Source organism: Sturnira hondurensis, unplaced genomic scaffold (assembly GCF_014824575.4).
Source record: "Sturnira hondurensis isolate 20B ecotype Veracruz unplaced genomic scaffold, ASM1482457v3 Scaffold0004338, whole genome shotgun sequence".
NCBI lineage: Eukaryota > Metazoa > Chordata > Mammalia > Chiroptera > Phyllostomidae > Sturnira > Sturnira hondurensis.
In genome coordinates, this window is record NW_028076969.1 from 4,019,756 (window position 1) to 4,047,396 (window position 27,641).

The window sequence follows — 27,641 nt, forward strand, 5'->3', positions numbered from 1 at the left end:
TCCTGTCTCTTTTGTCCTAGAGCCTCCAAAGTGAGGCGCAGTGCAGGGGGTTGGAGTGTTAAGACCTGTGGCAGTGGATAAGTTCGTACCTAGTGCACGGGTATTCACCCACTCGTTCTTGTAGTTGTCCTTGCTGTTCTCCCACAGCGTCTCCGGGAGGCCTTGGAGCCCCGAGAACCCAAGCTTGTGTCTGTCCGCAGGTTCGAGGGGGCCATGGAGGCGCGACCTCCGGCGCCACGGAGCTTCCTCTACGGGGCGCTGGGTCCTTTTCCCCGGGTCTTTGCTGCGGAAGGTGTGGCTGCCGGTTCTTTGCCCGCCGACTCGGAAGTCCTTGTGGAGGACCAGAAGCTTCCTTCCTACCTCTCGGAACCTCGATATCTGGAGTCCGGATGGGACCGTCTCCGAGAGCTGTTTGTTAAAGAGTAAAAGTGCCTGGGGCCTCCGGGGAGGGACTGCGAAGGAACTACCCTGAAACCTGGGTCACCGTGAAGCAAAGGACCACAGGGTGTTTTGGTTTATTTTTAAATGGGATCTGGGCTTCTAATATTCGTGCCCCTAGCTTGCAGCCTCTCATTCCCTGTGATAATTGTGTTGATGACAGGATGGCTTTTAGATGATAAGGGCGAGACTCATGAATGAGAGCTTTTAGGGATATTTAGGGAATATAGGCTTAGTGTGATACTCTGACTTTACAGATTAGAAAAATTGAACTGAATTAGTCTCAGAATTGACTCTGAACCCAATCGGCAGGATCCTATTCCAGTATTCTTTTTCGGGTTTCACTTGATCCCAAGTGATGGGCAGAGGGCTGTAAAATCATTTTTCTTCCAAATAAGGAATATATAGAAATAGCAGCTATTGTCTCATCATTTTATAAAAGATATTAGCTGGGTAGCAAATGAGGATATTTCAGAATAAAAGATGATCCTTTGAATTGAATTAACTAATGAAAAACTGAGGATATTTCATTCACTTTTTGATTCATTTTATCTATTTATCAATTACTGGTGAAAAGTTTACCCTTTTATCAAGTTCTTCACCGTACCATACTGTGTTATAAAGTGAATAAAGTAACGTTGAAGATTTATGTTGTTGAGAGGCATATACTTGGGTCAAGGGAGTTGGCAGAATTATATTTACTTTATTTAGATTTCATCATCTTTATTCTAAAGATGAGTTAGCCTTTCTCATTGGTCTTTCCAATATTTAGTTGAGATTCTTGTGAAAGATCCTATGTAGTATATAATGGGAGAGGGTTATTTTGATAAGCTTTATAAACCAGAGAATGTTAGAGCTGAAAGAAATGTGAAAGACAATCTAATATAACTTCCACCCTCCCTTTCATCATAAATGGGAAAAGCAATCATAGAGATCGTGATCTGGCTGCACGTCACTTAGCAGTGGGTGACAGAACCAGAACCGCAACTCCATTGTTATTACTTGGGAGTCTAGGCCCTTCCAACCATTGTGCCCTGTTTGTTTTCCACTATTCATTAGCGGTTTGGGCCAACCATGTAATTTCTTAGAGCCTCTATTTCTATATTGGTAAAATGTAGAGAAATATCACCAATGTCATGGAATTTTTCAGAAGCTGAAAAAGTACAAAGTATATACTTTTGCATGTTAAATCTTAAGCTGTTTTACATTTTTTCTTTTCTGAATTCTACCATAGGCCATTTTTATGTGAATGATGTGATCTTATTCACTATAAAGGATAAAATATAAAGTTCAAATTACAGTTTTTCCTGTTGACATAGTATAAGAATGACAGTTTTCTAACAGATTTAGATTTCTCTCATAGGTCCAGAAACTAAAGACTCTGATTCTGATATCAGAGATGTGGTTATTGGCAGTTAGACAAACACTTGTATAGTCACTGAGGAAGCAAATTAGTAATGTAAACAATTAACATCTAATAATTTACTTACCTGGTAGGATTGTTATTTATAGTAACTCAATACCTAACAAATGCTATTTGTTAGAGCAATCTGGAGCACATTTTGAATCGATATCTGAAGGACATCTTAGTAATTCTAGAGTATGCTGTTGAGAGTAATAAGTTGAATTAAAACGTTTTGTTTTGTTTTTGTTATTTAGGTTGTCTGTGCTATCCGCTGCATCATGAGTTTTCTCTTTTAGTGCCCACCTGAGCATGACATCACAGTTGAAGTATTCAAAAAGATAGAGTCTTTCTTTTTTTTTTACAGCTAAGATTTCATTCTTGCATACATTGCCCTAAAATTCCATAAGTGTGTAATTTCCAAAAGTTAGCTTAAAATTCAAAAAGGAAAATCGTGATCTCTACACCCAACTAAATTTCTTCCTATTTCCAGAGGCTATAGTAGAGTCATTAAGTGAAAGTGCCATAAAAAAAAACTTTTTATTGAGATGTAATATACATGTAGAAGAAATGTAGAAGTGTACTGATCAATGGGTTTTCAGAAACCCAATACCAAGAGACTGTTACCAGCATACCTGAAGCTCTCCTTGTGTGCCTTCCCAAGAGTAACTAACCATTAGCCTAATTTCTAACAGCATAGATTAGTTTGGGCTGAAATTTGAGTTACTTGTAATTGCATTATTTAATTCATCAGAGGATTTAATTGGTTCAGCCCATAATGAAAAATGTGATTGTATTAGCATTTTGGGGTAATTCTTCCATTCTATTTTTTTGAAGAGCAGTATGCATATACTAATCCCAAACAACATTGTGTTTTTGGTGTTTTAGTGAACAGCAGAGAATGTCAAAAGAACTTGAGAATATATATAGGGCAGCAGTTTCAGCAGGCATCATTGGCTGGGCATATGGGGGAATACCAGCTTTTATTCATGCTAAACAACGCTACATTGAGCAGAGCCAAGCAGAAATTTATCATAACCGGTTTGATGCTGTGGTAGGTACTGGGGTTCTAAAAGTACTTAAGGGCACGCCAATTAGCAATTCACTTTACACTTAATTATTCAATTAAGTGGTAGGTTGGGAGGGTTTAGGGTGTCAAGAGTAAAGAAACGGTCTATTCTTACTAACAATAGGGGTACTAATGCTAAACTATGTATACATGGCCTATCAGACCACTTACTTTTGGAAGAGATTACTATAGCTCTCTCTTCTGGAAAATACTTCTAATCTGCTAAATTATCAAGACTCAGCTGTGGCATATTTACCCTATTCACAAAGCCACTGTGCCGTATACTAACTCACACTAAAACAATAATTAACATTTATCAGTTAAGAGCAAGGGTGTCAGACTCATTTTCAGTGGGAGCCATATCAGTCTCCCAGTTGCCTTCAAAGGACAGAATGTAATTTAGGACTGTGTAAATGTAACTACTTCTTAACAGTTAGGGGGGAGCTTGGCACTGCCGCAGGGTAGAAACAAGGGGCTGGGCTGGATAAAAAACAAGGTGGAGGGCCGGATCTGACCCACAGGCCTTGTGTTAGCCACCTGTGCTTTAGAGTTATAGAGTGCTAATTCATTTGTTAGGTTTGTGCATCAATTGTGTTGTACTAGCGAGGAGGTTACAGCTCAGAGTTTTTGCTTTTTATTTTAAAATTATGACTTACAAGTTTCAAAAGTACAAAGAATTGCTATATACCTTTCACCCAGATTATCCAAATGTTAACATTTTACCACATTTGCTTTATCATTTTTTCTGTGTATAATGCTTACTGTTATTTTTTTGTGTGAACTACTTGAGAGTAAGTTATAGACATGATGAATACTTCACATTGTTTCTTGAAAAAAGGGACATTTTCTTATATAATTATGCAGATCAGGAAATTACACTGATAGAGTATATATTATCTATAGACTTTATGTAAATTTTGCTAGTTGTCCCACTCATATAATCTATTTGAAAAGCAAGTAAATGAAAAAAATTTCTGGTCCAGATTCTGATACTGTATAAGATACTGAATTTGCCTGTCATGTCTCCCTAGTCCCCTTTAATCTGGAAAGTTCCCTGTCTTTCTTTGACTTTCTTGACCTTGACAATTTTGAAGATTATGGGCAATTTATTTTGTAGAATTCCCTTTAATTTGGATTTGTTTGATTTTTTAAAAATGTGATTAGATTCTGGTTACGTGTTTTAGCAGGATCGATGTGTCCTAGAATTGATGTGTCCTCGGTGTATTATATTAGCAGTCCATGATACCTATTTTTCACTATACTTATGAAATTTACTTTAGTCACTTGTTTAAGATGATCACTGCAAGGTTTGTCCACCATAAAGTTACTATTTTTCCCACATCAGCAATTTTCAAGGTATGCCACAGCACACTGATAATGTTGCAAGAATTTTTAAAGCACAACACCTGACTGTGTAGTCGGGGGCACTGTCCTCTTTTCCCTTCGAGTATCAAATAAAAAACATGACAACAACCAGTACAACAACAGCTGTCCAGTATGAACACATCAAAATTATACCTTTTTTTGTCAGATTGGCCAAAAATATATTTTTTGTTGTGCCACAGAATTTTAGTTTTAGTTTTTGTGTGTCATGAAATAAAAAAGTTGAAAATTGCTGCCCTGATGTTATCTTATGGATACTTAATAGACTATGCAAATATCCTATTTTTCATCAAATGTCTACCTTGTAGTTTTAGCATTCAATAATGATTCTTATGTGAAAACAGTTACCACTGTGGTGTTTGCCAAATGACCATTTGCTAGTTCTATCCCTCTGCATTTATTGGTTAGTATTCTGCCATCAGAAAGAGCTTTTACTTTCCCTCTCTTTATTTATCTAGCTATTTAATTTATTTAGTGTGGACTCGTGGTTTCTTATTTTATTCTGTATGTTTATAAATCCATTATTATCATCATTTATATGCTCAAATTGGCCTAGATGTGGACACTTGGAGCCCTTCAAGCTAGAACCTTTTGATAATTCCTCATCATTTTTTGAGCACACCTTTACTTTTTGGCACAGTGAGGTATTCCTAGCTCATCCTTTACTTTTAAAGCTAGAATGGACCATTTCACCAAGGAACTCCAGTTAGTTTTGGTGGAAAATGGAATTTAAAAACCAAGATCTGGTGCTAGGCATGGTCATTGCTACTGGGGTGTCAGAGCATCCAAGCCCTGGACAGACGGTTAGGAAGTGTGTGTGCATGCACATGAGTTATATTCGTATGCATATTCCTATATACATCTCTATTTTGTGTATCTACCTACTTATTAAATGCCATAAGTTCATACTGATTCCTTTCAGAGTGGTTTTCACTTGCCCACTACTATATAGTAATTTAGGATCTAGTTAGGGAGTCTCTCAGATTCTTTAAAAACCCAGAGTTTATCCCCACAATATTATAGTGGATGTGCTTTTATGGTAGTCTAGTGACAATGGGCTGTGGAGACACAACCTACCTTCCATTTCTGACTTTATTCCCATTGGCTGAGTGATCTTGGTTAGAAACTTCCCATCACTGCTTTAGTTAAAACTGAAACACCTGCCTGAAAAATGTAAAGATTAAATGGGGTAAAATGTTAACACACCTTTTACCTAGAATGTGGTCAGTAAATAATTACTCTTTTTCTTCCTCTGCTCCTTTTTTACACATTTGTATTACTTTAATTCTTACCTTTTAATTTTCCATTTACTCATTTCTTCATTTTATGTTTTTCTTTTCCCCAAGGTTTCTTGGTGGGGGAAAAAGCATCATGTCTAATACTGATTTTATAGCTGGCATGGTATTTTCCATCCCATTGATACTTAATTGATGGATTACTTGGTTGACACTGGCAATTCTTAGTTTCTTTTCTATCTCTGGATAGAATAGGATGCACGTGGGACTTTTGCTTAAGCTTCAGTACTTAAGGAATGGTATTGCTAGAGATTTTCTGTTGTTTCTATCTGTTTAGATCCCCCTGCCTAACCCATTAACTGACATCCCTCCACCGCAGTTTTAGAATAAGGAAAGTATCAAGGTATCTTGGAACCTCACAGCCTTTTTATTAACTTTAGCAATCAGCGCATCGTGCTGCCACGCGAGGCTTCATCCGGTATGGCTGGCGCTGGAGTTGGAGAACAACAGTGTTTGTGACTATATTCAAGTAAGTTCTCTCTGAATTGTGAAAGGGGGTCTTGGTATTTTATGAGCACAGCTTTTGAGCAAGTGGGATTATGAAAACTGAACACCCACATGAGAGTGATTCATAGTACCTTTTTCTTAAGAACTGTTGCCTATCGATGTAAAAGACTGGGCCAGTTGTAGTTTTTGCATTCATGAACGGAGGTCTACCAACTAGTATCAAAATACAAAGTTTTTAAGTAAGAGAAATTCTGCAAAACTTTCTTGATGTTTCTACTTTTAAATTAATATTTATTCCAGAAATTTGATTGTTCTTTTGTTCATTCTTCAGCAGGAGATGGTCCACCTAGGAACCCACAGGCATATTATTAATGTGAACGACATTTAAGGACATAGAGTGGGACTAGGGATTGACATAATAGGCTCTTCTAAACGAATACATATCTCTTCAGTGAAAGTTGTGGTCAAGAAGATAAATGGGGTATATTTTAAATTTTATGTTTTCCTCTTCCTCCGTTCTTCACAGCATGGTGAACACTGGTTTAAATGTGTACCGAGATAAAAATGCCCTAAGCCATTTTGTCATTGCAGGAGGTAAGACATTTTTGTTCTTCCTTATGTTTTTCAATCTCAAATATGATTTGGGAAATATGTAAGGATGTATAAGTCATAGCTAGTAAATTCTTTGGTTGGCTTATTCAACATTCCTGCCAAAGGTATGGAGACTATTATGCTTGTTCCTTGGTATGCATGGTGAACAAAACAGAAAAGGTCTTCGCTTTCATGGAGTGTTACAGTCTAATGTGGATAGGAAAAACAGTTTGTTATGATAGAATATACCAAATTGGCAGGGCAGTGGGATCTGCTGTGGACAGGGTGGTCACAGAAGGCCTGTCTGAGAAGGTGACATTTAAGCTTTGTCATTTCATGCCTGAAGAATGGGAAGGAGCAGGCCTTGCAAGGAAGAGGAGCCTAAGTAGAGGGAACATCAAAGGGGAAGGCTCCTAGGCAAAAAAGTTTTTCAAAAATAACACGACTGGAACATAGTGAATTAGGATAAGAGTGATTTGAGATAAAATTGGTTAGGTAAAGTAGACAGGGGCCAGGTTTTTCATGGTAAGACTTTGGATTTTATTTTAAAGTTCTCTACTCTGATAGATAATTAAAATAAACATTAAAAAAAGAAAGTACAGCCATCCCTCGGCATCCATGGGGGGATTGGTTCTAAGACATCACACCCCTCAAGTCCCACCGCCTCCATGGATACCAAAAATCCCCAAATGCTTGAGTCCGTTATACAAAATGGCATAGTGTTTGCGTATAGGCTACAGCAGGGTATGACTACACATCCCTTCCTTCACGTGGATTCAGCACAGTGCCTGGGGTGTGGCAAACTCAAGTTTTGCTTTTGGGAATTTCCCGGGATTATTTTTCCAAATATTTTAAATCTGCAGTTGGTTGAATCTACAGCTGTGCACTACGTGGATAAGGAGGGCTTACTGTATTCAAGTGGAGCAGCTAGAACTTGCCCTTTTTGAAGTTGCAAACATTACTACATGTTCTGTAAGCTCAAATGTTTACATTCAAACCAAATTGATGTCTCTCTCCACACAACTTTCGTACTTGGTCCTGCTGTTCTGTTCTTTGTTGTCTGCCCTGTTAAACTCCAAAACTGGAAACCAAGTAATGATGTGATTCTTTCCTTTATTTCCCTTTTGCCAAACTCCTAGTCCTATCCTTAAACAATACTTATATTCTTTAACTATATATGGATCTCTCTCATCTTCTCTTTATTCCTACTGCTATTATCAGGTTTCTCCATTTCTGTTTTTGGTTCCTTCCACCTCTTCTGTTGTCTTTGTTTTGAAATAAGAATATGATTATAATACTTTCCTGCTTGAGATTCTTCCATGGTTTTCCATCGTGGCAAGGTTGACTATTGACCTGGCCCCATGTACCACTCTTGTTCCAGCGTGATAAACCCTCCTGGATGTCCCGCCCCCAGCGTACGCCTTCTTTATGTGTATCGGCCCCTCTTCTTGGAACCACCTCTGCACTCCCACAACGAATTTTCTTCATCTCCTACTTAATGTTTCTTTCAAAATTCACCTTGTCTGTCAGCTTCAGCTTCCCGAGAGAGTCCTCCCTAGCTCCAGTTTTCTATCTTAAGGGTTGTTTAGGTGTCTTTCTCCTGTGTTCCCACAATTCTCTATAAATAGTTTTATCAAAGCACTGTATTATAGTCATTTATTTGTTTCACTTCTCTACTAGGTGACTTACTTGAATTCAGAGAAAGTATGTTCTTTTTATATAACAATTTTTTACATGTGTGAAGCAAATCAAATGTCCCTTGATTGACCGTAAACATTAGTAAAATAAGAATGGAAAAATATACTCAATATAATACATATTTTTATTTCAAACCAGCAGTCAACATTGAACTTAATGGTATAATACTTTTTTTTTTAAACATTTTATTTATTTATCTTTAGAGGGGAAGGGAAGGAGAGAGGGAGAGAAACATCAATGTATGGTTGCTTCTCGTGCATCCCCTGCAGGGAACTGGCCCCTGCCGGAAACTGGCCTGCAACCCAAGCATGTGCCCTGACTGGGAATCGAACCGTAATGGTATAATACTAAAGTCACATCTTTGAAGTCAGAGTCAGGTCAAGGACGACTTCCGTCACCATTATTTGGTGTTAATCTGGACATTTATGAAAGTATATTTGACACTGAGAATGTTTGAGTGAGAAGCTTAGCAAATCCTCTCCCCAAAAAGCAATAATAAAACTGGACAAAATTAACAAAAACAAACATTTAAAGATGTTGGAAATTGAGGGCACACAACAAATTGAGAAGCAATTATTCAAGACTTTCTAAAAAACAGTGGGAGTCAGTAGTGTTACAGCCTAAGTTTGCTCCCGCCTTCTAATCCCCAACCCCACGATGAAGTTCTGCAAGAGCAGGGCAGCCTGAGAGGGCCAAACGTTCTGCTGCTTGAGGTAGCTGACCTTATTTGAAACAGAGCACAGAAAATTCCATGACTTCAGATGTTGCTAAAAACAATTGGAAACATGGAAGGACAATATCACATAGCTAATTTGAGGTTTTGATGCTCTTTGGGGCAATAGACTGGCAGATGAGGCAGAATTTTAACAGGGACAAGACAGCTAAGTGGAGTTATAATAAGATTCTACTGCCCAGGCTGGTGTAGCTTAGTGGATGGAGTACACGGGCCTGTGAACCAAAGGGTCGCTTGTTCAATTCCCAGTCAGGGCACATCCTGGGTTGTGGGCCAGGTCCCCAGTAGGGGGCACGGAAGAAGCAACCACACATTGATGTTTCTTTCCCTCTCTTTCTCCCTCCCTCCCCACCACCCCCCNGGCAATAGACTGGCAGATGAGGCAGAATTTTAACAGGGACAAGACAGCTAAGTGGAGTTATAATAAGATTCTGCTGCCCAGGCTGGTGTAGCTTAGTGGATGGAGTACACGGGCCTGTGAACCAAAGGGTCGCTTGTTCAATTCCCAGTCAGGGCACATCCTGGGTTGTGGGCCAGGGCCCCAGTAGGTGGTACATAAGAGGCAACCACACATTGATGTTTCTTTCCCTCTCTTTCTCCCTCCCTCCGCACCCCCCCCCCCCCGGCCAAGAATAAATAATTAAAATCTTAAAGAAAAAAGATACTACTAATCTCCAGAACTCTGGAAAGTTCTACACATGTGTAAGTATCCCATGCATACTCAGGAGACACTGGTGAGAGTAAGCTACTTATTTTTGGTTAATTGTGAGGCCTCGTGAACACAGAAAGTAAAAGCCAGAAAAGATTTATAAATTGCCTGAACTTTGAACACATTCTTCAGGCCACAGACAGATCCACTGACAAAAGATGGAAGCCTTACTGGCTTAAGATGTTTATGTATAACTTCTGACAAATCATTGGCTGACTGCTAAGCTGGTGTGATTCCTAGGAAGCCAGACATAAAAGTAAAACCTATGCAGATGTATCAGTGGCTGTACCCTGTAGAAAAAAAAAGACTCCATAGAATTGGTCCATGCAAGTCATTCTGTAAACAAAGAACCACAGCCATGCCCATGGGTAGGGAGATATTCCAAATCCAGAGTCGCTATAATTTATTACCTAAAATGTCCACTTACCAATAAAAACAAAGTCACAAGACATGCAGAAATGGGATTAAAAATGGAATCATTGGGAATATATCTGACAGGAACTATCTATTTGACATAGCAGGCAAAAGACTTCAAGCCATTTTTAAAGAATTAAAGTATGATGGCAATGATTCATCAAACAGACTATAAATAAAGGGAAATTATTACAGAATGAAAATTCGGAAGTTGATAAATATAATAATGGAAATTAAAATTTCGCTGGAGAGGAAGAGCTCAGATTTGAGATAGCGTAAGAGAATCAGTGAATCCGAAGGTTGGTCAATATGGATTGCCTTTTGTAAAGGGCAGCATTTTAAAAAAATGAAGAGAAAATAACAGCCTAAGAAATCTACATGAAAACAAAAAAAAATACCAACATATATGTGTTGGAAATACCAGATGGAAGAAAAAGAAGGAGGCAGAAACAGTATTAAGAAATTATGACCATGATCGCGGTTCGATTCCCAGCCAGGGCACATGCCTGGGTTGCAGGCCAGTTCCCTGCAGGCCAACTCCCAGCAGGGGACACACGAAAGGCAACCATACATTGATGTTTCTCTCCTTCTCTCCTTCCCTTCCCCTCTAAAGATAAATAAAATCTTAAAAAAAATAAATTATGACCACAAACTTTCCAAATTTGATTAAAAAATTGATCTGTGTATCCAAGAAGCTCAACCAACTCCAAGAAGAATAAACATGAAGATATTCACATCTAGACACACTATAGTTAAACTGTTGGACAGCAAAAGGAAAAATCTTGAAAGGAGCAAGAAATAAAAACCCCAACTCATACAAGGAACACCCATTAAGATTAACAGCTGACTCCATGTGAGAATGGTGAAGTCAGAGGCAGTAGAATGACAAAGTGCTGAAAAGAATGAGATATCTGTATCTTACAGATGTCTGTAAGAATTCTACATCTAGCAAACAATCCTACAAAACTGAAGGCAAAAATGAAGACATTGTCAGATAAAGAATTTGTTGATAGCACACGTCTCACATAAATACTAGAGGAAGTCATTCAGGGTGCAAGGAAGTGATACCAGATAATAACTGGGATCTACATGCAGAATTAAAAGCACTGATAAATGCTTATTTAAGTAGTTATTAAAGGCAGCATAAACATTTCTTTAATCTAAAATCAGGTACATGAAATGATTAAGTATTGGTCGTATGACATTTAAACATATATGACATTAATAGAACAAAAGAGGAAAGAATGGAGATTTATTGGAACATGGAAATAGTAACTTGACTGCATAGGAAGGAATGAAAAGTATTATAAGTAGTAATTATATAGGTTATAAAAGACTTTGTAAACATATTGTTCTCTTTTTCCCCTTAACTGAAAAAAATACATATGGTTGTGTAAAATGATGATAATAATATTGTCTTGTTGTTTTTAAAGATATGTATAAATATTTTTTAACAAGAGTTTTTTGTTTTTTTAAAATATTTTATTTATTTTTATTTATCTTTAAAGGGGAAGGGAAAGAGAGAGGGAGAGAAATATCAATGTATGGTTGCCTCTCGTGGGTCCCCTGTCGGGAACCAGGAACAGACTTGCAACCCAGGCATGTGCCCTGGTTGGGAATCGAACCGTTATCGTGTGGTTCGCAGGCCCGCGCTCAATCCACTGAGCTACACCAGCCAGGGCTAAGAGTTTTTAAAAAAAAGATTTTATTAATTTTCAAAGAGAGGGGAAGGAAGAGAGAAAAGAGGGAGAGGAACATTGATGTATGAGAGATACATTGGTCAGTTGCCTCCCACATGCGCCCAACCGGGGAACTGGCCTGCAATCCAGGCATGTGCCCTGACTGGGAATCAAACTGGCAACCCTTGGGCTCCCAAGCTAGCACTCAATTCACAGAGCCACACTAGCCAGGGCTGTGTGTGTGTATGTGTGTATGTATGTACGTGTATACCACAAAGATGGGAGATAAATAGAGCTATATTGGAACAGTTTTCTGGAATTAAGTTATTTTTTGATCTGAAAGTAATTGTGATAAATTGAGATGCACTGTAAAGCAAGTAATAAGAAAGTAACTTAAAAATAGTAACAAGGTAAAAAATAAATGAGATATATTGAAAACAAATTGCAAATGGCAGACCTAAATCTAACCATATCAGTAATAACATTGAATATAAATGGATTACATACTTTCCTCAATAACCAGAGATTGTCCAACTGTATTTTTAAAAATCCAACTAATATACATTCTACAAGAGACATAATTTAGGCTCAAAGAAACAAGTTGAAAGTAGAAAGCTGGAAAATGATATACTATGAAAAAGAACTGAAGTGACTATATTAATATCAGACAAAATATACTTTAAGACAATACTAGCAATGGAAGGGCATTTTATAATGTCAAAAGGGCCAATCCATCAAGGAGATAAAACATTTATAAACATGTATACATTTAACAACAGAGCTCCAAAATACACCAAGTGCTTTGAGTTGAAAGGACAGACACCTCAGTGAAAGAAGTTGAAGACTTTAGTACCCACATTTAATAATGGTTAGAGCAGAGGGAAAACCAGCAAAGATGGGGAGGATTTGAACAACACTGTCAGCCTGTGACCGAACATCTCTAGAACAGTCCACCCAACAGCAGAAAAGACATTCAAGTGCACATGGGATAGTCTCCAGGTTAAACCATATATAAGACCACAAAACAAGTCTTGATAAATTTTAAAAGATTGAAATTACACAAAGTATGTTCTCTGATGTGAGTGGAATTCAACAACAAAAACTTGGGACATCCACAAATATTTGGCAGTTAAACCACATATTTATAAGTAACCCATAAACCAAAGAGGAATTACAAGGTACATTAGAGATATTTTGAGTTCAGTGAAAATGAAAATACATTATATAAAAATTTTATGAGATGTAGCCAAAGTAGTACTGAGGGAAATTTATAGCTACAAGTAGCTGTATTTTAAAAGAAAAAGGACCTCAATAGAATAGTCTGTCATTTACCTTTAAAAACTAAGATATGAAATGCAAAATAAACCTAAAGTAGAGTGACATAATAGAAATAGAGCAAAAGTCAATGAAATTGAAAGAAAAGTAGAGAAAATTAATTAAATCAAATGTTGGTTCTTTGAAAAGATTGAAAAAATAACCAGACAATTCTTTAGCAAGACCAACCAAGAGGAAAAGACATGAATTACCAAATTTACTCATGAAGGAATATAAAAATCTGAACAGCCATATAACAAACTGATACATAATTAATTAAAAAATCTTTTCACAAAATCCCAAGACCAATGTCTTCCCTAGCTATTTGAAAAGCTTCTTTAACAAACTCTTCCAGAAAATAGAGGATGAGGGAACACTTCCTAAGTCACTCACTCTATTCTGTTAGACTAGTATTACGCTGATACAAAAGCCAGATGAAGATAGGAAAGGAAAGTATAGATGACTATTTCTCAAGAATATATACCCAAAAATCCTTTAAAAATATTAGTGAACAAAATCTAGCAACAAACAAGGATTCTATACCATGACCAACTAGAATTTATCTAAGGAATTCATGTTTAGTGTAAAAGAAAAAGCATTTGACAAAAACTGAGCATTCATGATAAAAACTCTCAATTAGGAATAAAAGGGAACTTCTTTAAACTGATAAAGATCATCAATGAAAAATCTACAGCTAATGTAATATATAATAGTGAAAAGTTGATTTTCCTCCAAGACTGAGACCAAGGCAAAGATTTATACACTTGTATCGAAGTATATGCTTGAAATGAATACTCTTGCATTTGGTATTATAGTTATACTGGAGACTTCAGCCAGTGCATTCAGGCAACAAAAAAGATAAAAAGCATCTGGATTGAAAAAGAAATAAACAATCTCTTCACTGAAAACACGGTTCTGTCTAATAAGGATTCTGATTTTTTAAAAAGATTATTTATTTATTTACTTTTAGAATGAGGGGAAGGGAGGGAAGAGACAGAAAGAGAAGCATTGATGTGAGATAGAAACATTGATTGTTTGCCTCTTGCATGCACACTGACTGGGAACTGAATCTGCAATCCAGGCATGTGCTCTGTTTGGGAATTGAACCAGTGACCTCTCATTTTGCAAGATGATGCCCAACCAACTGAGCCACACTGGTCAGGGCTGAGTCTGGCTGTTTTTTTAAATAATTTTTTAATTTTTCAGTTATAGTTGAGATACATTATTAATATGTTTCAGGTATACACTTAAGTGATTAGACATTATATGATTTACTAAGTGATCATCTTGATAAGTCTTGCACCCATCTGACAACATACATAGTTATTAGAATATTATTGATTATATTCCCTATGCTCTACTTTACATCCCCATGACTATCGTGTAACAACAATTTGTACTTCTTAATCCCATCACCTTTTTCACCCAGCTCCCCCAAATCCCCTCCCATCTGGCAACGATCAAAATGTTCTCCATGTCTGTGAGTTTGTTTCTGTTCTGCTTGTTTATTTTATTTTTATAGATTCAATTGTTGATATGTATTTATTATCATTTTATAGTTCATATTTTTGGGATTTTTTTCTTCTTTGAAGAATGCCGTTTAACATTTTATGTAATACTGGTTTGGTGATGATGAACTCGTTTAGCTGTTTCTCAGGGAAGCTCTTTATCTGTCCTTTGATTCTAAATAATATTTTTGCTGGGTAGTGTAATTTCATATTCTAACGCTTTAAATCTTGCAAATTCCTCTTGGCCTGCAAGGTTTCTGTTAAGAAATCAGCTGACAGTCTTATGGGAGCTCCCTTGTAGGTAACTAACTACTTTTCTCTTGCTGCTTTTAAGATTCTTTGTTTTTAACCTTTTGCCTTTTAATTATGATGTGTCTTGGTGTGGGCCCCTTGGGTTCATCCTGTTTGTGACTGCCTCTCTGTGCTTCCTGTACTTGTATGTCTATTTCCTTCACCAAGTTAGGGAAGTTTTCTGTCATATTTTCAAATAGGTTTTCAATTTCTTGTATTCTCTCTTCTCCTGGCACCCCCATGTAGTGAATGTTGATATGCTTGAAGTTGTCCCACAGACTGCTTACACTATCTTCATATTTTTTGCTTCCTTTTCTGTTCTGATTGGGTGTTTTCTGCTTTCTTAGTTTCCAAATCTCTGATTTGATTCTTGGCTTCATCTACTCCAGTGTTGATTCCTGCAATGTATTTTCATTTCAGTTTAATGTGTTATTCCTTTCCGATTGGTTCGTTATGTTTTCTATCTCTGTTTTTGTTTCCTATCTTTTTGTAGAAGTTCTCACTAAGTTCATCTACTCTTCCCCTACGTTCACTGAGTATCCTTATAATCAGTATTTTAAACTCTGCATCAAGTAGATTGCTTGTGTCCATTTTATTTACTTCCTTTTCTGGAGTTTTGGTCTGTTCTTTCATTTGGGCCATGTTTCTTTGTCTCCTCGTTTTGGAAGCCTGCCAGTGTTTGTTTCTGTGTATTAGGTACAGTTGCTATGTCTCCTGGTCTTGGTAGTGTAGCCTAGTGTAGTAGGCGTTATTTAGGGTCCAGTGTACAGCCTCTCTGATCACCCTAGCTGGGCACTTGAGGTACACCCTCCATGTGGGCTATATACACCTTCCTCTTGTAATTGAGCCTGATTGCTGTTCGCAAGTCATTGGAAAGGATTTACCCCCAGATTGATCAGCTACAAGGACTGGTTATGGCCACTGACTCTGACCACCATGGAGAATCAGCTGTGCAGGAGCCCACCCCACAGAGCAGGATTTACCATATCTTGCCATGTATAATGCACAGTTCTTGCCCAAATTTTTGAGGGAGAAATAAGGATGTACATTATACATGGGTAGTACCTGAAATACCTTGTACCTATCTGTTATTGTGTTTTGTAATTATTTGTGAAATAAAATTTCTTGTACCATAATACGTTAAAAAATAAATGCTAAAATTCCTTTATAATACAAAAAACAAGTATCTAAATATAAGTGAATAAAAAATTGAATTAAAAAATTAAAACGATTTTTTTCCAAGAAAGTTTGGATCCAAAATGTGATGCATGTTATGCAAGGCAAAATACAGTACTACAGCAGGGCTCTGGTGCCTGCTGAGTTCACCCATTGAGTGTGCTGTGTGAGGAGGTGGTTGGATGCTGGTGCCTTGATGTGGTCTCAAGCTTTCTGGAGGTGTGCTGGCTCTGGGCTCTCCCAGGAAGTACAGGCCAAGGTTAGCTGCCACCTGTGTTCTGGCCAGGGCCACCTGGCATTAACTGCAAAGGGATCTGCAGATGGCTGCTAGTTGTGCTAGACTTAGAGGTACCCGCCAAGGTGAGGCCAAGCTGTGAACCAAGGCTTGCTGCTGCTGGTGCCAGGCCTGAGGCCACTTAGTGAGGCCACTTAGGGTTCATTTCCTGATACTGCATGTTTGAGAGATTTTAAGAAAATCTGAAAGCAGGAGTCAAGACAGGCCATTTGTATGGAAAAGCCACTGGAAACAGCTTGGGTGGGGCGGGCCTCAGGTACTTATTAAGGTAGGGCAAACAGTGTGAGCCAGATTGGTAAGAGTCTCAGGTATGGTGCCTGCCAGTTTATGGGGGCAGGGCTCAGAAAAGGAATGATGGCCTCTGCCAGTACTGCCAGTCTGAGAGAAAGCTGCCCCTCACCCCAAGTTCTTGTCCTGTTGCTGGACAGTTTAGTTATTCCCTGTATGTCTCTGGTGCCTTTCAAGCTGCTGCCCCAGTGCTGGGACTCCAAGGAAGTGAGTTCAAGTAAGTTTCTATGTGGGACCTTTAAGAGAAACTTCCTGGTGCTCCAGAAACTCTCCACATCCTTCAGCCTCAATCACCACTGGCTTTTACAGCCAGAAGTTAGGGGGACTTCTTCCTCGTCTGAGGGAGCTTGCTGTAGGATTAGGACCCCTTACCCCAAAGGGGGGACCTCTGTGGCTGAGCTGTCCCTCCCAATTTTTATCTGCCACATGTGGGTGTGGGACTAGCCCATTTTGCATCTCTAGCGCCCCCTACAAGTTTCAGCATGGCTTCTTATTTAATTCCCTAGTTGTAGGACTTCCATTTAGCCAGATTTCAGGTGATTCTGAATGAATGCCGTTCTGTATTTTAGTTGTAATTTTGATATTTGGCTGCTGACAGCTTCTAAGCCCTTGACTTTATTTTTTTTTAATAAATTTTTTTAAAGATTTTATTTATTTATTTAGAGGGGAAGGAGAGAGGGAGAGAAACATCAATGTATGGTTGCCTTTCATGCGTCCCCTGCTGGGAGTTGGCCTGCAGGGAACCAGCCTGCAACCCAGGCATGTGCCCTGACTGGGAATTGAACTGCGATCCTCTGGTTCGCAGGCCAGCGCTCAATCCACTGAGCTACTTGACTTTATTTTTTTAGAGCAGTTTTGGGTTCACAGTAAAATTGGGCAGAAAATACAAAGACTTCCATGTATTTTCAGACCATTTAGAGAAGGAAAATAGGAAAAAAAATTTTGAAGCAAAAATTGTGGTAAAATATTTAATAACATAAATAACATAATATTTCACCAATGTAAATGTAAAGCTGACTATTCTGACTGTATTCTGACTATAAGATGCACCCCCTTTTCTTCCCAAATTTGGGGAAACTATGTCTTATAGTCCGAAAAATACATTACTTCCTTCTTTTCCACATACACATAGTTTCTTCCATTATCAACATTCCTTACCAAAGTAGTATAGTTGTTATAATTGAAGAACCTGTTTTGACATATTATTATCAGCCTAAGTCCATAGTTTACCCTAGGGTTCACTCCTGATGTTACATAGTATATGGGTTTGGACAAATGTTTAATGACATATCCATTATTATGGTACCGTAAAGTGGGTTTTTACGACACTGTCTGTGCTCCACATGTTCATCCCTCCACCCCAACCTGCCCCTGCAACCACAGATCTTTTTACTAAGTCCATAGTTTTTTTTAAGAATGTTACACGGTTCGAGTCACATGTTATGTAGCTTTTTCAGATTGGCTTCTTTCACTTAATATGCATTTAAAGTTCCTTCATGTTTTTTTATGAGTTCATAGCTCAGTTCTTTTTAGTGCTGAATAATATTCCATTGTCTAGAGGTACCGAGCTCATTTATCCTATCACCTACTGAAGGACATCTTTGTTGATTTCACGTTTTGACAATTAATTAACAAAGATGCTATAAACATGTGTGCAGGTTTTTGTGTGGACATAAATTTTGAACTCTTGGGTAAGTACTAAGGGGTATGATTGCTGGATCATGTGGTAAAAGTATGTTTATTTTTTTAAGAAACTACCACATGGTCTTCCAATGTGACTACCATTTTGCATTTCTACCAGAAATGCTTGAGAGTTTGTCATTCCACACCCTCACCAGCATTTGGTGTTAGTGTTCCAGATTTTGGCTACTGTAGTAGGTTTTTTAAAAAATACTTTGTACAAGAAGGCTAGCAAAAAAAGATGAAATTTTGTACTTTCTCTGGGTAATGGAATTAAAGATGGTATTTGTTCTCGTTAAACATAAACTTCAAATGTTATTTCAAAAACATGTTACCATCCGAGATGACATGAATTGTGTCATGCTTAGTAAAAGAGGAAAACGAACGACCATTGTGGATATACAGTCCCAGTGGGAAGGAATCTCCGAGCACCGGCCACCGTGTAAGGCATGTCTGCTCTCAGGCCTGCCTGCGAGGTGCAGTGTAGCAGGACAGAAAGGAGTGAGGCGTAAGCTGCAGATGTTTTTGTTGTTTATTTGGGGAAAGCTTTACTTGAAGAAGAAAACAATGGAAGAGGTGCAAGTGAAGAAATTACAGATTTTTAAGGGTAAAACTGAAGTAGAATAAAAAGAGGTTCGATCCATAGAACAGATCAAGGAATTAGTTTTGTAAAAGGAACATTTCTTCCTTTGAACCAGCAGAATAGAAGAGAAGCTAGCTCTGTTGGCATTTTAGACCCAGGAAATCTTGGTTGGGATAGTATATTGTTAAGGTTCAATTCAGAAAGTTGTCTTAGGTATTTATGCCCTTTTTATAGAAGAAAAACTTAAAAGTGGAATTCTGGGGCTTAAACGTGACTTAATATTGCTGTTTTTCTGTGCTTGTTTTTAAATAGCTGTCACAGGAAGTCTTTTTAGAATAAATTTAGGCCTGCGTGGCCTGGTAGCTGGTGGCATAATTGGAGCCTTGCTAGGGTAAGTGTTAACATGTTTTGATTCTAAATTAATACAACTTTCATTAATGCTCTGCTTGTTTAATACCTCATTCATTTCTAAAGAACAAATTTAATACTTAGAGCTTATAAAAGATCTCTAGTCACATATTGGTAGTAACTTTGACTGTCCAATTCTAATTCTACCTCAATTGTTAATTTACTTCCAGGGTTTTTTTGTTTTTTTAAATATATTTTATTGATTATGCCATTACAGTTGTCCTATTTCCCTCCTTCACTCCCCTCCACACCCCTCCCCCAGCATTCCCCCCACTTTTGTTCGTGTCCGTGGTCCGAAGTTCTTTAGATTCTGTATTTCCCATAGTATTCCTGCCCTCACCCCTGTCTATTTTCTATCTACCGTCTGTGCTACTTATTCTTTGTACCTTCTTCCCCCTTCTCCTCCTCCCACTCCCCTGTTGCTAACCCTCCATGTGATCTCCATTTCTATGGTTCTGCTCCTGATCTAGCTGTCCTCTTAGTTTGCTTTTGTTTTAGGTGTGGTTGTTAATAACTGTGAGTTTACTGTCCTTTCACTGTTCATATTTTTTATCTTCTTTTTCTTAGATAAGTCTCTTTAGCATTTCCTATAATAAGGGCTTGGTGATGATGAACTCCTTGAATTTGACCTTCTCTAAGAAGCACTTTATCTGCCCTTCCATTCTAAATGAAAGTTTTGCAGGATAGAGCAATCTTGGCTGTAGGTCTTTGGATTTCATGACTTGGAATACTTCTTTGCAGCGCCTTCTTGCCTGTAAGGTCTCTTTTGAGAAATCAGCTGAGAGTCTGATGGGCACTCCTTTGTAGGTGACTGTCCCCTTATCTCTTGCTGCTTCTAGAATTCTGTCTTTCATTTTAATCTTGGCCAATGTAATTATGATGTGCCTTGGTGTGTTCCTTCTTGGGTCCAACTTCTTTGGGACTCTCTGAGCTTCCTCGATTTCCTGGAAGTCTATTTCCTTTGCCAGACTGGGAAAGTTCTTCTTTATTATTTGTTCAAATAAGTTTTCCACTCATGGCTGTTCCTCTTCCCCTCTGGTACCCCTATAATCCGGATGTTGGAACGTTTAAAGATGTCCTGGAGGTTCCTAAGCCTCTCCTCATTTTTTTGAATTCTTGTTTCTTCTTTTCTGTTTGGTTGTCTCGTTCTTCCTTCTGGTCCACTCCCTTGATTTGAGTCCCAGTTTCCTTTCCATCACTATTCGTTTCCTGTGCATTTCCCTTCATTTCAATCAGTTTAGCCTTCAATTGTTCCTCTAATTTGTGGCTAAAATCAACCAATTCTGTGAGCATCCTGATCACCAGTGTTTTGAACTGTGCATCTGAAAGGCTGGCTATTTCTTGGTCTCTTAGAATTATAGGCTCTGGGGCTTTGAGCTGTTCTTGAGTCATAATGTTTGGTCTTTTCTCACCTGTTATGTTTGAGGGGCGGAGCCTTAGGTGTTCACCAGGGTGGGGTGACCCACTTGCTGGGTTGTGATACTGTATGTGGGGATGGGGTCAGAGATGGAAAAAAATGGTGCTTTGCTCCTCTCTGCTCTCTCTCAGATTTCTGTCCCCTCTGCGCCTTCCCACAAGCAAATTGGGCCCTTGTGGTGCTGGTTCCAGGGTGTGTGGGCCCGTGTACTCTTCAGGACCCTGTGGGTCTCTCCAACGAACTCTCTGTGGGCCTGGGAGTCTCTCCCGACCCCTCAACCCCGAGAAAGTCTTTCCAGTTGGTGCTTTCAGGCTCTAATTCCCATCGCTGGGACCCTAGACTGAGCAGTCTGTCTCACTGTTCGCTCCTTTTCTTGGTTTATCTGCATGCGAATGTGTGACCGCAGTCAGCCAGCCGCTCCATGCCTGGGATCCACCAACCACCTCCACCTCTGCTCCTGGGTCGGTCGGGGATGGAACGATCTTTCCAGCCTGACCATGCTCTGCCGCTGACTCTGCCCCTCTTACCGTTCTGGCTGAGTGGTTCGTTGTTGTTGGACTTCTGTGTAGTTCAATTTTCTGTGTTTTGGGTGTGTTTTTGTTTCTAAAACTTTGTTGTCTTTAAATTTATTTGTGGGAGGGAGCACAGTGTTTCCACCTACGCTTCCACCTTGGCCAGAAGTCGGGAAATTGATGAAGTTAGCAATAGTAATAAACTTTGTTCACTGTGGAATAAAAATAAAAGTTACCATCTTAACCATTTTCAATCATACAGTTCCAAGGTGTTAAGTATATTTACATTGTTGTGCAACAGATCTCCAGAACTTTTTCATCTAGCAAACCCAGAACTCAGTACCCATTACATGGTAATATTCCTTCTCCCTTTCCTTCAGCCCTTGCCAGCTACCTTTCTATTTTCTGTTTCAATGGTTTTGACCACTTTAGATACTTCATGTGAGTGGAATCATATGTGTCCTTTGTAATTGGCTTATTTTTCTTAACATGATGTCCCTGAGGTTTATCCATTGTATGTGACAGGATCTCTTTTTTATTTTTTTTTATTTTTTATTTTTTAAAAAGATTTTATTTATCTTTAGAGGGGAAGGGAAGGAGAGAGGGAGAGAAACAACAATGTATGGTTGCCTTTCGTGCATCCCCTGCTGGGAATTGGCCTGCAGGGAACTGGCCTGCAACCCAGGCATGTGCCCTGACTGAGAATCGAACCGCAATCGTCTGAGTCACAGGCCCTCGCTCAATCCACTGAGCTACACCAGCCAGGGCTAGGATCTCTTTTTTAAGGCTGAATAACATTTCATTGTAGTAACGTTTTCATTATTCATCTGTCTATGAACATTTCCCCTTAGCAACAATAATTTATTAAATGAGCTTACTTAAGTTGTAGCCAGAGGAAATTGAAGTTATATCAGAGCCAAAAAACTTTTTTTCTCTGAGAACAGAAGAACAAAACCCTCTTTCTTATTGTAATAAATGTAATATAAGTCAATCTTTAATGGGTAGCTCTTGGCACTGTGAGTGAGACCTTTGTGCTGAACTTCTGGAGTTTAGGATATATTGGTGGCTCCAGCCCTAAAAGCTAGTAGCATTCTTCCCTCAACCAAAAATGGGGATCTGGTACCATTCCTGGCATTCATTTTGTTTCTGAGAAACCTTCACTATAAAGCTACTTACTAGAACTTTTCATAAACATTTATTTTCTTTGTCGATTTTTGATTAAAATATAGCCAAATTATAGACATGTTTTTTTATATCACTTAAGGAAGTTGCAATGAGTGTTTATTGTTCAGACCAGGAATGACATTGCCTTGATTTTTTTTCTTTATTCAACAAGGACACTAATTGTCAAATGTTTCTGTACCTGTCAGTGAACAAATGGCTCAGTTGGTGTTGCTCACGTTTTAACAGAGCTGCTCACATCTTGTCTGGTCTAATGGTGGGTTTTTTTCTAAGCTTCCCCTCTGCTTCTTCCTCAGCACTCCTATAGGAAGCCTGTTGATGGCACTTCAGAAGTATTATGGTGAGACTCTTCAGGAAAGAAAACAGAAGGATCAAAAAACTCTCCGTGAGCTGAAACTGGAAGAGTGGTAAGGAACATGCTAAGCCTAAGGTATCTGACTTTCCTAGCAGCAGGCCTTAGAGACTATAACTGAACCCAAACTCGGCTGCCTGTTGCAACAAAACCAAACTCATGAGACAGGTGTTGGTGAGGAGAAAAGTGATTTATTCAAGCGCCTGCATCTTGAGAAGATGGGTCGATTTCTGTCCTCAAAAATCCATCTTAACATCTCTAGTCATGCGAGTGAGTCTTAAGAGAGTTCATAGGATTTTAGGAAGGGGAAATTTCCTAGGGGGAGTACAGACCCGCTGTTTCTTTTGGGAGTAAGAGGTGGGAGTACTGAAAGGGGAGTCACATAGCTTCTCTGTTTGCATTAGCATTCCTCCCTTTCCCTGAGGAACCAGAAATGCGGTTTATGGTTGGCACCAGTATATCTCGCAACTGCAATGAAGACTTGAAGCACAGGGTTGATTAAATACTTTGATTATTAGCTGGGAGATGCTAAATCATGGTTACAACTTTAACATCTTAGTGTAGGCAGAGGTTTTTGCAAGGAAGGAGGAGAGGGAAAGCAGAACAAAGAGGAGTTGTGGACATGCAGGTAGTTTTTGCTGGTCCTCATATTGAACCTAATGGTCAGCACCCTTGCGTTGGCAGGACTCTGAGGTCAGACTGTTCCTTAGATTTACGCAGGAACCACCTGTTGATTCTAGTAAAATATACTTCAAAAAGAAACTTAACATGTAAACTCTAACTTTGAGAGAAAAATCAGGTTAGAGTAACAAACTGGATTTAATATTTACTAAGATTAATATGAGTGGGTTTTTATAAGTATAGTGTATTCGTTCTGCATTCAATACTGTTGTTCTCTAAACCCAAGTATCCGCAACTGCCATTCGTTTCAAAGAAGAGTTTGTTTTTACTGAGTCTTTCAACTTGCACCGTACCAGGTCTTTTAATCCTTTTAATTCAAGAGAATGGAAAAATGAAGGACACCAATTTTATTTTAAATCTGATGAGCATCTTTCCTTAGGTACATTTCTTTTAAACAGTTAAAATGTAAATTTCACTTGGTTGCATATTTTTTCTTTTCCATGTTTTCAGCTGCTTAAGGAAATTACCTAAATTAAATACACAGCAGTGAGTAAGCTTTACTTGGCTTTATTTAAAAAGTGGTATCAGCCCTGGCTGGTGTGGCTCAGTGGATTGATCACGGGCCTGCGAACCACACGATCGCAATTCGATTTCCGGTTAGGGCGCATGCCTGGGTTGCGGGCCAGTTCCCAGCGGGGGACCCATGAGGGGCAACCATACATTGATGTTTCTCTCCTTCTCTCCTTCCTTTCCTCTCTAAAGATAAATAAATAAAATATTTTTAAAAATGGTGGTATCATGGTTTACACAAACATCTATGAACAATACAGAACATGTTCAGTGTCCATATGCAGAGATTCTGCTTCTTGCCCTGATTGGTGTGGCTCAGTTGCTTGGAGCACTGACTGTAACCCAAAGGTTGAAGGTTCAGTTTCAGGTCTGGGCACTTAGCTAGGATGCAGGTCAGTCCCTGGTCCAGGCGCCCCAGGTACATACTAGAGGCGACCAATTAAGGTTTCTCACATCGATTTTTTTCTCTTCCTTCTTCTCTCTCTCTAAAAGCAGTGAAAAAAAAATGTGCTTGGGTGAGGATAAAAAAAAAAGATTCTATTTCTTGCTGTGGGTGTGGAGGAATGAAGTAGATGTGGTGGCTGGACATGGACTGGATGCCACTGAGGAGGGTGAAAACTTTCACCCGATCCATGTAGTCATTTCCTGTGGACCAGTAGTCAGACTGACAGCAGACTTCATTCTGGTTCTTTGTGAGATCAATGTAACAGGCTGCCATCTGGTGTTCCTGGTACAAATGACTCCTACAGTTCAGCTTCCTGGGGACCTAAGGTGGCATTTGCTGCAGCTGCTGCATTGAGAGTTGAATAGATAGGCAGTCTTTTTTTATCCAGGTTTTTACTTGAAACTTTCATTGGTGCTGAACAAACACACAGACATGGGAATTCTTGATATCTGTTGATCTGTTGTCCAAGGACTTAGGTGCTGTAGGAGAAAAAGCATTGACTGTTGGAGCCAATGAAACCTTGAAAACAAGCCTTTAAATCCTAGCTAGACTGTTCATTACTGTTACCTTAGACATTTTTCTTAACTTTAAGGTCTAAGTTTTCTCAGGCATTCTAAGGGCAGAATCACACCACAGTGTTCAATATATGCTTATTTTGTTTCTTTTTCTTCCCCATATTAAGAGGGTGGGTGAGATATACAGTTCTAGAGGTTCTAGAGCAAAGGCACTTAAAATTCTGTAACCAGCGTAAAATTTAATGTTAGGGAGAATTAAAAACGTGAAAGCATTACCTTCTTTCTAGTTCTTAGGTATCATAAGAGACTTCTTTTCTTAAAAGGAAAACTTGAGAAAGGAGTTGGAAAGGTAAAGAAAGTGTATTGGCTATTTGAATCTGATATAAAAAGTATGGAAGAATTAGCATTTGGAAAAATATGAACAAATAATGATTTTATTTCAATAAAAAGTGGAAACCAGAAAAAGGAAACTAGAGAAGTTGATTGTTATTTAGTTATGAGAAATGGGTAAAAACAAAAACAATTATTGTAGTGAAAGAATACTTTGGCAGAAGGAAATAGTATCAAAGTATGGAATGGAAAAGTATATATACATATGTATGTGGTTTGTTTACAAGGTACTCAGCCCTGTAATATGAAAAATAGAGACATTTAATGAAGAATATATAAGAAACATTGTACATAGGACAGTGACACCTCAGTCCCCTTCAAAGTTGGTACCTTGGGGTCTCACACAGTCCTAGTCACACACCATCAGCTGCCATGTCTTATTTTCCTGCATCTTATTGGTGGTCTGAAATCTCTTCCCTTTCAAAGGTGATTTTAGTTTTGAGAAAAACCAGAAGTTGCGAGGCACCAAATCTGGGCTACAGAGGGCTGATTTACCTGGGTGATTTGATGTTTCGCCAACAAACTCTGTGAAAGACATGATGCCTGAGTGGGCAGGTTGTCGTGATGGAGCTGCCAATCTCCAGTTGCCCATAACTACAGCCTCCTGAATCATCCAAATAGTTTATGCTGAGGAATGCTCAAGCTTAACACAAAATTTGATGCCGATGTGTTGCTCTACTCAACTCATTTTGAATGTGAGAGCCACACAGTACATACACTCACTCAGTGGCGTCTACTGCCCCAACTGACTAGTACAGTGAAGTCGTCCTTGTTTACACATGTGCATTCCAGGCCACTTGCCTTGGCTGGAAGTTTACATCAATGTCTCACAAACCATTCTTGTTATATTAACAATGCTTAGACTTTTGACTTTTTCTGGACTGACTATATATACACACACACACACATACACTTATATATAAATGATATTTCTGAGGAGCATTAATTTAATAAATGGTAAGAAACTTTTATCTGCTTTAATCTAGAGAAATCAAACATAGTTAGAATCTAAAAAATTGCTCAGTAAGCACTCAATGTAGAAAACTGGCTATAGAGATATGGAAAAGGAACTCAAATCTGGTTGTGAAGAGTTGAAAGCCATAGGTGACCCTGATATCACTTAAAGAAAGGAAGGCAATAACACTTCATTTAGAAAAGGAACTGATCTGTTATTTGGAAATTAGATTTTAATTCCTCATATATAAACATCTATAGCATCCCATCTGATATTTCTGTACCAAGGTTACCATTGTTAAAGCTTCTGTGCAGTTTCTACAAGGTATGGCAACAACCAGTTTAACAGAGTGGCTGGGTACTCATGTCCCCCTGACCGTGAAGGCAAGAGGAGAGCCACGTTGCAAGGCTTACGCCTTAGATCATGGTGCTTCAACTCCTGCATCTCGTCACTCTTGTGACAACTCCGCTGCCACAGTAGTAATATCCATTTTGGTAATACAAGAATTCTAGTTGGTTTGTGAGTGGAACAGGTTAGGAGAGAGAAGAAAGTCACTGTATTTGAAGTGAAAGGAGCAGTGTTTGCTCATAAGTTGCAGGGAGAGTAAGACAAATGCTATCTTTTAAAAAAATCTCTCTACCAAGTAAAGCATAGCAGGACTTGATACATCCTCTTCATTCTTTGGTTATAGGAAAGCCAGACTACAATTTACTGAGCTCCTCCCTGAAGAAATTGAAAGTAGCCTACAGAAAAATCGATCCAAGGAAGATGCTGAGAAAATCGAAGCACTATTAAATCTTCCTAGAAACCCCTCATCAACAGATAAACAAGACAAGGACTGAAGTTGTTGTGGACTTGAAACTCACTGGAGAGTCGAAAGGAGCTATGTTGCCATGTCCACTGAATGCAGGTGATCGGGCTACTCCTCGGTTGCCCTGATGACAGCTGTAAGCACTACCACCTGTAGTGACAGTGCTTGTTCTTGTTTTTTTAAAAAAAATTATTTTATTGTTGTTCAAATAAAGTTGTTTGCATTTACTCCCTGCCACTCCCTTCCCCACCTCAGTCATCCGCACCTCCCTCCCCTGATCCCGACACCCCTTGGTTTTGTCCATATGTCCTTTATAGATGTTCCTGAAAACCCTCCTCCCCTCCCCCTTTATCTTCTCCCACCTCCCCTCTGGTTACTGTCAGATTGTTCTTATTCTCAAACAGAGATTGTTTCAGTGTCTCTGTTATGTTTTGCTTGCTTGTTTGTTTTGTTGATTAAACAAATGGGAC

General features: G+C 38.8%; 1 protein-coding gene across 2 annotated transcripts; it reads left to right on the forward strand.

The window, feature by feature from the left end:
- On the forward strand, positions 1–27,232 carry TIMMDC1 (translocase of inner mitochondrial membrane domain containing 1). 2 transcript variants are annotated; one of them, XM_037045559.1, is made up of 8 exons: positions 1–100; positions 201–422; positions 2,729–2,894; positions 5,968–6,056; positions 6,561–6,628; positions 19,306–19,384; positions 22,809–22,919; positions 27,052–27,232. In XM_037045559.1, the coding sequence occupies exons 2-8, from the start codon at positions 214–216 to the stop codon at positions 27,200–27,202; spliced, it is 873 nt and encodes a 290-aa protein (XP_036901454.1). In that variant the 5' UTR covers positions 1–100; positions 201–213; the 3' UTR covers positions 27,203–27,232. The 2 variants fall into 2 exon arrangements, with proteins under 2 accessions (XP_036901454.1, XP_036901455.1); XM_037045560.1 differs by having other exon boundaries at positions 30–81.
- Positions 27,233–27,641: the final 409 nt, after the last annotated feature.